At 43.9% G+C, this 11,734-nt stretch overlaps 1 protein-coding gene across 7 annotated transcripts in view; it reads left to right on the forward strand.

Moving 5' to 3' along the window:
- Positions 1-11,734, forward strand: part of PRDM10 (PR/SET domain 10) — a 100,884-nt gene that overhangs the window by 47,855 nt on the left and 41,295 nt on the right. For all 7 annotated transcript variants that reach the window (XR_005198976.1, XM_017523643.2, XM_017523706.2 and 4 more), the window contains exons 4-5: positions 1,221-1,280; positions 10,767-10,992. Coding sequence is in view for 6 of the 7 variants with exons in the window: in XM_017523643.2 (XP_017379132.1) it covers positions 1,221-1,280; positions 10,767-10,992 (286 nt within the window). In the remaining variant the exon portion in view is untranslated. The remainder of the gene's footprint in view (positions 1-1,220; positions 1,281-10,766; positions 10,993-11,734) is intronic.

Here is an 11,734-nt window from a genome sequence, read left to right on the forward strand (position 1 = left end):
GCCTCCTGAGTAGCTGGGATTACAGGCACGCGCCACCATGCCCAGCTAATTTTTTGTAGTTTTAGTAGAGACGGGGTTTCACCATGTTGACCAGGACGGTCTCGATCTCTTGACCTCGTGATCCACCCGCCTCGGCCTCCCAAAGTGCTGGGATTACAGGCTTGAGCCACCGCGCCCGGCCGAATTTGGATAATTTTTATTTTATTTACTTATTTTTATTTTTTCGAGACAGAGTCTTGCTGTGTCTCCTAGGCTGGAGTGTAGTACTATAATCTCAGCTCACTACAGCCTCTAGCTCCTGGGTTGAAGTGATTCTCCTGTCTCAGCCTCCCAAGCAGCTGGGACTACAGGCACCCACCACCACAATGAGCTAATTTTTGTATTTTTAATGGAGATTGCTTTTGCCATGTTGGCCAGACTGGTCTCGAACTCCTGACCTCAGGCGATCCTCCTGCCTTGGCCTCCCAAAGTGCTGGGATTGCAGGCATGAGTCACCGCACCCGGCCAGATTTTTAAAAACTTTAGAAGAAAGGACACTTTTCTGGATTAGAGTTATTAATTAACTGTGGCGCCCTGGCTATAATAGTTTTGAAGAATTTTCTCTAGTTAGCTTTGCTGCATCATGACCCAACTTACTGCATCTTTATGATGATTAGTATTTTTCTTTTAATTATGACTTTACTGACTATCCAAAAAAGAACCCATGGAACGTTCAGTTCAATTTATTTTTCTTCTCTTCTGATAACAAACATGCACTTACATTTGAAATAGCTGTAATCCTTGAGTATATAATCCTCTTCTGTATGCCTGTCTCCATCAATTTTCATTTAATCACAAGTCTACTCCTGTGAGTAGTGTTATGTGTGAATGTGTGAACCCTTGTTCATGTCATGTCTCTTTTGTTTTCATGAGATGCCTTTTTAACTGTGACATTCAACCCCAAGAGGGGCTTTGCTTCAAAGTAAAATTGTGAAGTAGGTTAGCCATCGGATCGTTAGCTTATGCAGTCTCTTTGGAGCCATCTGAATGAAAGGCTTTCACTAAATTTAAGATTACTATCTTTATTTTCTTTATTAAAGAAAGATTGTTACTAGCTAAAATGGGAGTTAACTTTTCTAAAAATCGGTACTTAGCTTAGCAGTAGGATAATCTTTCTGTGTAGGCAGGCTAGCTAAAGATCTACTGTTAATTTTTTTTTTTTTTTTTTTTTTTTAATTTAGACTCTGTTTACAGACCCAGGCCAGGTAGCTTACGTCCAACAGGATGCTACAGCTCAGCAGGTAATGAATTGCCTTTTTTCTTGTTTGGGGATAACTCTGTAAATGCCACTGTGCCTGGAATGTCCCCATCCCTTTGCGCTGCGCCATCTCTGGATGTTTGTTTCTCATGTACTAAGAATGTTCTTCAGCTCCTTTAAAAAAAAAAAAAAAAACAAAACAAAATGTAACATAATACTAACATATTTCAGTAAGTATATATTGGAATAATCTGGTAGCAGAAACTGATTTATCAGAGAAATTTTTAAAAATAAGAATATAGGCCGGGCGCAGTGGCTCACGCCTGTAATCCCAGCATTTTGGGAGGCCGAGGCGGGTGGATCACGAGGTCAAGAGATCGAGACCATCCTGGTCAACACGGTGAAACCCCGTCTCTACTAAAAATACAAAAAATTAGCTGGGCATGGTGGCGCGTGCCTGTAATCCCAGCTACTCAGGAGGCTGAGGCAGGAGAATTGCCTGAACCCAGGAGGCGGAGGTTGCGGTGAGCCGAGATCGCGCCATAACAACACAACCGGGGAAACAAAAGTGAAACTCCATCTCAAAAAAAAAAAAAAAAAAGAATCTAAACAGGGCATTGGTTCAAGTACCAAAGAATAATCATGAGATTTAAAAGTGTCTCTTTTTTTTGAAATTGGGATAGTTTTTGTCCTTGCTCTATTTTTAAATACTGAAAAAAATCCTGCTTAAATTACATATAAATTTGGAAAAGTTGAGTTCTTCTTGGTTTTCTGTTAAAACACTTCTTTCCCATTACTTTCATTCCTAATATATTCTATTGGGCTTTGACGACTTCCTCCTTATTTTCTGAAAGAATGTGAAAGTGGTAAAGAAGGTGTGGGAGCAGCTGAGCACAGAGGCTTACGCCTGTAATCCCAGCACTTTGGGAGGCTGAGGTGGGCGAATTGTTTGAGACCAGACTGGGCAACATAGGGAGACCCCATCTCTGCAAAAATTTAAAAATTAGCCTGTGCACTCCTGTGGTCCCAGGTACTTAGGAAGCTGAGGTGAGAGGATCCCTTAAACCCAGAAGTTTGAGGCTGCAGTGAGCTTTGATTGCACCACTGCACTTCAGCGTGGGTGGCAGAGTAAGACCCTGTTTCAAAAAACCAAATAGGTTTACTTTCATGTCAGGTAATGTGACTGTAATTTGTCTGTATTACTGAGTGCCATGACTTATTAATAATTAAATTATTCTCATTAAGAAGAACTTTCTGGCTGGGCGTGGTGGTTCACGAGTGTAATCCCAACACTTTCTGAGGCTGAGGCAGACAGAACGCTTGAGGTCAAGTGTTTGAGACCAGTCTGGCCAACATGAAACCCTGTCTCTACTAAAAAAAAAATACAAAATTAGCCAGGCATGGTGGCACATGCCTGTAATCCCAGCTACTCTGGAGGCTGAGTTGGGAGAATCACTTGAGCCTGGGAGGCAGAGGTTGCATTGAGCTGAGATTGCAACCACTGCACTCCAGCCTGGGTGACAGAGCAAGACTCTGTCTCAAAAAAAACAAAAAACAGCCTGGGTGTGGTGGCTCATGCCTGTAATCCCAGCACTTTGGGAGGCCAAGGCAGGTGGATCACCTGAGGTCAGGAGTTCGAGACCATCCTGACCAATATGGTGAAACCCCCATCTCTACTAAAAATACAAAAATTAGCTGGGCATGGTGGCTCATGCCTATAATCCCAGCTACTTGGGATGCTGAGGCAGGAGAATTGCTTGAACCCAGGAGTTGGGGGTTGTAGTGAGCTGACATTGGGCCACTGTACTTCAGCCTGGGCGACAGAGCGAGACTGTGTTTCAAAAACAAAACAAAAAATGAAAAAAAACCCTTGTGTTTTCTAGTTCTGGCCATTGAAATAGTTTAGACACAGTGATCAACCCAGTAGCAGTGAGTATCCCTAATGCTACGATGTGCTCTCTTAAATACAATTCACCAGCAAAAGGAATTAGGGCTTCTTGGAGAAATGGCAGATTCTAGCTCCAGGGCAGGGAATGTACCGATGAACTTGGAGCATCGTGTCTTCTTTGAATGCAGGGCTGCTATTAAAAACTTCTGGTTTCCTATGGCAAGAACTTGAAGGGGCCAAAACGGGTCAAATTGACTTGTAAAAAAGGAGAACATCTGCAATAGATTGAAGTGCTTACATATACGTAGTCTACAAGTTCATACTGATGCTAAAAGAAATAACTCATTGGTCACTTTTTGAGGATGCTAGAATTTACCATATTATTCTAAAAACTGGTAAATGGAGAAAAAGAATCCTGCCATTCTCCTTGAAGGTACTCAGGTAACCAATTACTTGCTGAGGGAGTTTTCTTTATAGAAACATTCTTACTAATAAATAAAGAGGGGATGATTGACTTAGAATATCACCATTTTACAGCCCCTAATGACACAACCTAGGCAATGATTGTCAACGGTAGTCTGAAACCATCAGGAAAAAGCTAGGGAATGGTATAATGGATAGATCCGAGTGTTAACAACTTAATCCTCTGACCGTTCTTACGTCACCAACAGAGAGACAGCCATTCATGATATGCCTCCTGGTATTATCTAATTCCTATTGCATTATACCACATATGAAGTATTCTTCCCAAAAAAAACCAGAATCTGATTGTCTACATTCAAGTACCAGCTAGGAAGCATGGTAGACAAAATGGAACAAATTAAAAGATACACACAAATGCAGTCAGCAAAACCAGCCTGCGGGCGATTTTCTAGGACAAATGGTTTGGTTTCTTTTACAAATAAATTGCAAGGGAAAAGAAGAGGAAGGGGAGCTTACATATTAAAGGAGACGTCAGAGGCATATCAGCTAGATGCAATATGTGGACCTCATTCGGATCGTGATTTGAACAAGCCAACTGTAAAACAATATACGAGGCAATTGGGGAAATCATAACACTAAGTCAATATTTGATAGAATAAGAAATGATGGCCGGGTGCAGTAGATCACGCCTGAACTCCATCACTTTGGGAGACTGAGGCAGGCGGATCACCTGAGGTCAGGAACTGGAGACTAGCCTGGCCAATGCGGTAAAACCCCGTCTCTACTAAAAGTACAAAAATTAGCCGGGCATGGTGGTGGGCACCTGTAATCCTAGCTATTCAGAAGGTTGAGGCAGGAGAATCGCTTGAACCTGGCAGTCGGAGGTTGCCGTGAGCCAAGATCACGCCATTGCACTCCAGCCTGGGGAACAAGAGTAAGCCTCCGTCTCAAAAAAAAAAAAAAAAAAAAAGACTAATTTTTTAGGTATGATAAGGTAAGCAATCTAAAAGTAATTTCATTTTAGAGATATATGCTCAACTATTTACAGATTTTGCTTCAAAATAATCCAATGAGGGAGAAAGAAGGTGGGAGATTAGTTGAAATAAGATTGGCCATGAATTGGCCAGGCATGGCGAATTACATCTATAATCCCAGCAGGTTGTGAGCCTGAGACAGGAGGACCACTTGAACCCAGGAACCCAGGAGTTAAAGACAAGCATGAAGCTGAGCTGGTTTTATAAAAAAGGAAAAAAAAAAAAGGCCAGTCTAGGCAACATAGTGAGACCCCTGTCTCTACAAAAACTTAAAAAATTAGCCTGGCATGGTGGCACGTGTCTGTAATCCCAGCTACTCCGGAGGCTGAGGTGGGAGGATCACTTGCACCTGGGAGGCTGAGGCTGCAGTGAGCTGTAATTAAGCCACTCTGCACTCCAGACAGACACTTTTCTTTAAAAAAAAAAAAAAGTTGATTGGCCATGAGTTAATTGTTGAGCTGAGTTATGGATACATGAGGTTTATTGTACTATTCTATTTGATATTTGTTTGAAATTATTTTGAGAATTGATTTTCTTAATTGCTTTTCAGACACTGAAAATACTTGTATTCCTGCCAACAATGTAGTGTACAAGAGTGCCCCGTTTCCACACACCCTTGCCACACTGAGTATTTGCATTCTTTTCAAATTTTGCCAATCTGATAGACAAATTTTTGTTGCGTTAATATTAAGGGATAGTTTTAATTAGAGGTTTCATTGCCATTTGCACTTCAAAGAGCCCTTCATCTTTTCCAATCTCCAAAAGCAATCTGCTTGTTTCATGTTTTGTTCAAAAGAAAAGTTGTACTCAGCTCCACGAACCCTGATGTTACAAGGTAGTGTAACTATTGGCTTAGCATCTTTCTTCGCGGCAGTTTTCTTTCACCAAGCACAGTTTTTATTTCTGGTTTATTTCTGATAAAACCTCAGTGTTTGTCAGTTTATTTGGTGACCTGGATAAATTCTGGATAGAAAGTTAGGTTGAGGGTTTAACACAGATGATGGTTGTTTTTCTTTTGTTTTTTTTTTGTTGTTGTTTCTTTCTTAGCCAAAAGGCTCCTATTATATTTTCAGTTGTTTTTAGTGGGGGCAAAACGTGCTTGAAGCTTTTTTCATGTATGCATTCCCTCGTCCTTAACAAAGGCATCAGTGGTCTCCAGGCTTAGTCTTCTCTTTGTTTCTGAAAACGAACATGTGTGACTCCCCACACACTGAGAAGAAAATATGCTGCACTGATAATTGGTCTCAGTAGGAATCAAGAAGCATTCTGTTGTGTGTGCTGCTGTCCAGAGTCGTTTCATCTTTCACCTCTCAAATAAATTGTATCCTGAAACGCATTGTGTCCTTTCAGAAATAATTGCAGAGAGTGGTATTAGGTGGGAAGGAGAAAGTATGCCATAAGTTTGTAGATCCCTTTTTCTTTTACTGCGTTTTATTGTACATGACAAAATGCAGAGGATTAAATGGTTTTGTTTCATACTCTTTTCCTCTAAGTGAAACAGACACACACTGCTTGCCAGCCTACTGCCTGGATATGACCTCAGGAACATGTGTGGTTACCTTGTTGCCCAGGTATTCAAAGTGTGGGTGATGTTTGCCTCTTCTGCTGCCCTCTTTGAATAGACTGAATTCCCTAGGGCCATTGTGATGTACTGGAAAAAGCAGTGCAGAGTCAGAATTTAAACTTCATCTCTGCCACTTAGGAGCATTGTAATATCACCCAACCTCAAAGGAATTCAAATATACGCCTAGCACTGAGTAAACACCAGCTGAATTTGAATTTGTGATTCATTAAACAAATTTGTAATGCATGCCTGCTGTGTGTTAACCTCTGTGTTGTCTAGAAATGTACAGTCCTTACCTAGAAATGATTGTCACCAGCTCTTTCATTCCTTTTCAACAGTAGTTTGCACGTTTCCGGTAAATATCCAAACTCTGCTTTTAGCGTCAGCTCTTAAAGATAAAGGTAATGTTTAAGTGTTTCCTTTTGCCACAGTCTGTTAGGAGAGACGTCCAGCATGGGGAGGTGAAGGTTGTTGGTTTTATCTTGATGTCAGCTTTCTCAGCAGTGGCAAGCAGCCAGTCACCATGCCAAACCAGAGTCTTTATAACAGCATCTGATGGGAAAAAATACATCGCGGTTTCACTAGAATAACTGAATTGCTGAATCCATTCTTTCAGGTTGGCTCTGCAGAATGAATTTATGAGGGGCAGAGGTACATATATGCTTTGGTTTGTTCAATGTATGATAACCTTTACCACTGACTCTGGCATAATGCTTAAGTGCTTAGGACAAGGGCCGTTCTTGTAAGCTGTACTCTGATGGGGAGCAGGAATACAGTCACTTCCTTGCGGGTTCTGGTGAGGAGGTCGAGGAGGAGGTGGCCACAGCAGCTGCACCACCAGAAGTTCCCTGTGGAGTCCTCACCTTTACAGGGCATTTTATGCTGTTTTTATTGAAGCTGAGGCAGAAGTGTCTTCCAGAATTTTGACCTCCCATGTAAAACTTTCTAAAAGACGCTGAGTTGCAGAAGTGGAATGTCAGGCAAAAGTTAAATGAACACCTGTTAAGCGTGCGGATGTAGTGTGAGATAGCCAGCTTGATGTGCTTTCTGGACTCTGAGTGTTTCAAATGTTGGGCAATGCTCACACATTGCCAATGCAAGTCAGGCCCTCAGTAAACACACTCAGTACCATTGCTCTATGTAGAGTTCTTTATTATTATTATTATTTGGGAGGGGGCCTCGCTCGGTCGCCCAGGCTGGAGTGCAGTGGCCCCATCACAGCTCATTGCAGCCTCAACCTCCTGGGCTCAAACAGTTCTCCCATGTCAGTCTCCTGAGTAGCTGGGACCACAGGAGGCATGTGCCACAACTGCTCAGCTAAATTTTATATATTTTTTTGTAGAGACAGGGTTTCACCATGTTGCCCAGGCTGGTCTCGAACTCCTGGGCTTAAGTGATCCTCCTACCCCAGCCTCCCAGAGTGCTGGGATTACAGGCATGAGCTATCATGCCTGGCCTCTTTTTTTTTGAGACAGAGTCTCGCTCTGTCACCCAGGCTGAAGTGCAGTGGCGTGATCTTGGCTCACTGCAACCTCCTCCTCCTGGGTTCAAGCAATTCTCCTGCCTCAGCCTCCTGAGTAGCTGGGATTATAGGCGCCTGCCACTATGCCTGGCTAAGTTTTGTATTTTTAATAGAGACAGGGTTTCACCATGTTAGTCAGGCTGGTCTTAAACTCCTTGACCTCAGATGATCCACCTGCCTCAGCCTCCCAAAGTGCTGGGATTACAGTCACGAGCCACTGTTACTGGCCCCGGCCTCTTTTAGAGTTTGATAAGTTCCAACTGAGATGCACAGCAGGAAAACGATGTTTCTGTGAATAGCCACAAAGACTTCTCTAGATGCCTGAAGGGATTAATGTCATTTCCCAAAAGGCCAAATATCTCTCAACAAATTAATCTTCATTGAGCACCTACTTTGTGCTCGGCAATGTTTTAAATTTGAAGAGGAAGTATGTAATATCGTCGTGGTCCTCAAAGAACTTAGGATAATAATGAATAATACTAAGCACGCACTAAATGCTACACACTCCGCTACTGGCCTTATATACATATTGTTTCACTTAACCCTTACAACAACCTGAGGCGTGTATTACTGCGTCCATTTTACAGACAAAGAAACTGAGGTTCAGAGAAGTATAGTAACTTGCTAAGTGGCGGGGCAAGATTTTACTCAAAATGCCTGACTCTGAAGCCCATAGTGTACTTCTCTGAGGTGCAGTTGGAGAGGCAAGATGGACTCATGTGAAAATGCATACTCATCGCCAAAACAGATGGGGTTTGGCAATGGATGCAAAGCTGTAGGGATGATGTGTGCGATATCTGGATCAAGAATCTAAAGATCTTGGCAGATGGGAAAAACAGATAAAAGTAGTGAAAGGAAATTTACTGGAGATAAATGCAAAATCCCCCATTTAAGTAAAAATCAGCTCTTGAAGTCCTGAGGAGGGGAAAAATGGTTTAATAAAACTCTATGAGGGGAAAAGAGGACTTAGGGATTTTAGTTATCTGCAAGTTCAAGATGGGTCTGCAGGAGAACAGTGTGGCCAGCGTAAACACGAATGCACCCTGATGTTGTGTTAATAAAAGTATGGGATCCACTGAGAAATGAATGAAGTTGACAAGATGGTCAGGGAGCTGGGAGTTTGGTTGTGTGAGAAATGACTGAAGGAATTAGGGTATTTTGGCCTTCAAATATTTGATTCTTGTGGCAGAGGGGTTACACTTACTCTACTTACCTCCAGAGGAAAGTCCTGGGCCCCAACCAAAGTGTGGAAGATCTGGGCTTCACAGAAGTTGTCGTAGAACTATTCCACAATGATGCAGGCTACCTGGCAAGGTCATGAAGTGTGGAAGCAGGTGCTGAGTGCTGTTGTGGAGTGGGATTTTACGGTTCCAAGGGCTGCAGGAGTTGAGAGCAGAGGAGACTCAGGGAGGGCTGGATGCGTCAGAGGCGGCTCATTGGGAAAGTGGAATGTGCTAGGATTTAGAAAATTGATGAGGAAACAGCATTCTAGGTGAGGAAAACAATATATGAGAAGATAAAGGGAGTGGCTTTTTCTTTTTTTTTTTTTTTTGCCAGAGTCTTGCTTGGTCGCCCAGCCAGGCTGGAGTGCAGTGGCAAGACCTTGGCTCACTGCAACCTCTGCCTCCCGGGTTCAAGTGATTCTCCTGCCTCAGCCACCCTAGTAGCTTGGATTACAGGCATGTGTCACCATGCCCAGCTAATTTTTATATTTTTAGCAGAGATAGGGCTTCTCCACGTTAGTCAGGCTGGTCTTGAACTCCCAACCTCAGGTGATCTGCCTGCCGTAGCCTCCCAAAGTGCTGGGATTATAGGCGTGAGCCACTGTGCCCGGCCCCAGGAGTGGCATTTTTAAAAACTTGATTTATTGAATAGGACATTGCTGGAGTATGACCTTGTGCTAATTGGGCAGGAGGAACAAGATTGAGTAAAGGGTATCTAGGCCAATGTATGATCCCATAACACTTAGATTGGAGGCAGGAGAACTTTTTTAGGTACAATTTTTATTTTCTGACAGAATATTTCATAGGATAGCATTAACTTAATACATGACCCAACTGTGTCTTATTTGCAGGAGACTGACTTTAGCATGATGAAACAAACAGGCATCTCATCTCTTTCATTCTTTTTTTTTTTTTTTTTTGAAACATAGTCTTGCTTTATTGGCCAGGCTGGAGTACAGTGGCACGATCTCAGCTCACTGCAACCTCCACCTCCCAGGTTCAACCGATTCTCCTGCCTCTGCCTCCCGAGTACCTGGGATTACAGGCGTGCACCACCATGCCTGGCTAATTTTTATATTTTTAGAAGAGATGCGATTTCACCATGTTGGTCAGGCTGGCCTCGAACTCCTGACCTCGTGATCCGCCTGCCTCGGCCTCCCAAATGCTGGGATTATAGGCATGAGCCACTACATCTGGTCTCTTTCATTTTTACTTAAAAACTTCAGTCTGTCTGAGCTGTTTAAAAGGAGAGCTGTCAGCTATTGAACTTTGTCAATCATGTGTTGCACGACATGTTAATTTTGAAAGAGAATTGGTTGAGGATAGGTCAACTCATTCCCCCTGCTACTGTGGTGTGGCTACTCTGGAAAGGCAAGAGGGACCCCCACCCCAGGTTTAGTTCAGAGGTGGAAGCTGACGATCTCTCATGTGTACACATTGAAATGGTCTGTTGCTTACCTTTTTGAAGTCTCTGGGAGACAGGGCAGGCCTCTTGAACAGTGTGAGTGAGCAAGAAAGAGACCAGGTTTTGCTGAGTTGAAAGGGGTGGGGTCAGGATGCAGGTGGTCAGGGCCTTGCCAGTTTTGAATCTCCCACTGCTGCCAAATGAGGGAGCACCCGAGCCTTCTTAGTAGCCTGCCCAGGTGTGGGACAGAAGGGGCAGAGGAAGGGCAGAGGCTTGAAAGCTGTGAGCAGTCAGACATCAAAAATGAAGCCGGCTTTTCCTCATAGCCTGTAGATGGAAGTCGTTTTTCCAAGGCCTGGTATGAAGACGAGATTCCACCCAGCCCTTGTGCCCTGTTTGTGCCAGCCGGCACCAGCGAACTGAAACAGGTGTCCGAGTCCGCTTACTCTGTGCCTTCATCTTTTGCCCAGGCCTCATTGCCAGTGCATAACCAGGTGCTGCCTTCAATCGAGAGTGTGGATGGGTCCGATCCTTTGGCAACTCTGCAGACCCCTCTAGGTAGACTGGAGGCGAAAGAGGAAGAGGATGAGGATGAGGACGAGGACACTGAGGAAGAAGAGGAGGAAGACGGTGAGGACACAGATCTGGATGACTGGGAGCCAGACCCACCCCGGCCCTTCGACCCGCACGACTTATGTAAGTATGGGCAGTCAACTCCCCCAGGGAAGCTGTGTCCATCTTGTGCGTGTGTGTGAACATAGCTCCTATAAACCAGGTCTTCCTGTGTGCAGCCGCTGGGCTGCATTCTCTGCATGCATCATTTTACCTGGCCTTCACTGCAGCCCTTTGAGAAACACTGTCGTTTGTGTTCCAGTTTTACTGATGAGTAAACTGAAGCTCAGAAGACTGGGCAGCTCGCTCAGGGTCACATAGGGACAAATGAGGCATCAGGCAGCCGAGCCCAGGTCTCTCACACCAGAGCTTCAGCCACCAAACCACCGTGGTAGATTTGCCCAATCCTGCCCTCTTCAGCCACTTCAGCATTAAGAAGTTTGCCTTGCTGCTTTGCCTTTGCCATGATAGCCTGTTAAGAATGTTGTTCTATCCCAGGTGGGCAGCTTTCCCAGGGCTGTGCCAATTATTTGAGGGTCAGGACTCCAGCTCAGGCAGTCTGGCCCCTCAGCAGCGCCTTCGTCAGCTACCCCACCCTACTGCCTGCCGGGGCTTCAGATTCCACCACCAAATCATATCATTGTTTCTTTTGGTTTTCTTGCTCATATGGCAAAGTGCTTACTCCATTGATTTGCATTACTGAGGCTTTTCAGAGCTTGGTGGTTTCATCCGTCCTTCTGTATGGTGGTGGTAAAATGTGTCTGCTTTGGCTCAGTGTTCAAGCTCCACATCTAATCCCAATCCAAGAGAGAACTTGCTTGTTTTG

The sequence above is a fragment of the Cebus imitator genome, unplaced genomic scaffold (genome assembly GCF_001604975.1).
Source record: "Cebus imitator isolate Cc_AM_T3 unplaced genomic scaffold, Cebus_imitator-1.0 Scaffold0, whole genome shotgun sequence".
NCBI lineage: Eukaryota > Metazoa > Chordata > Mammalia > Primates > Cebidae > Cebus > Cebus imitator.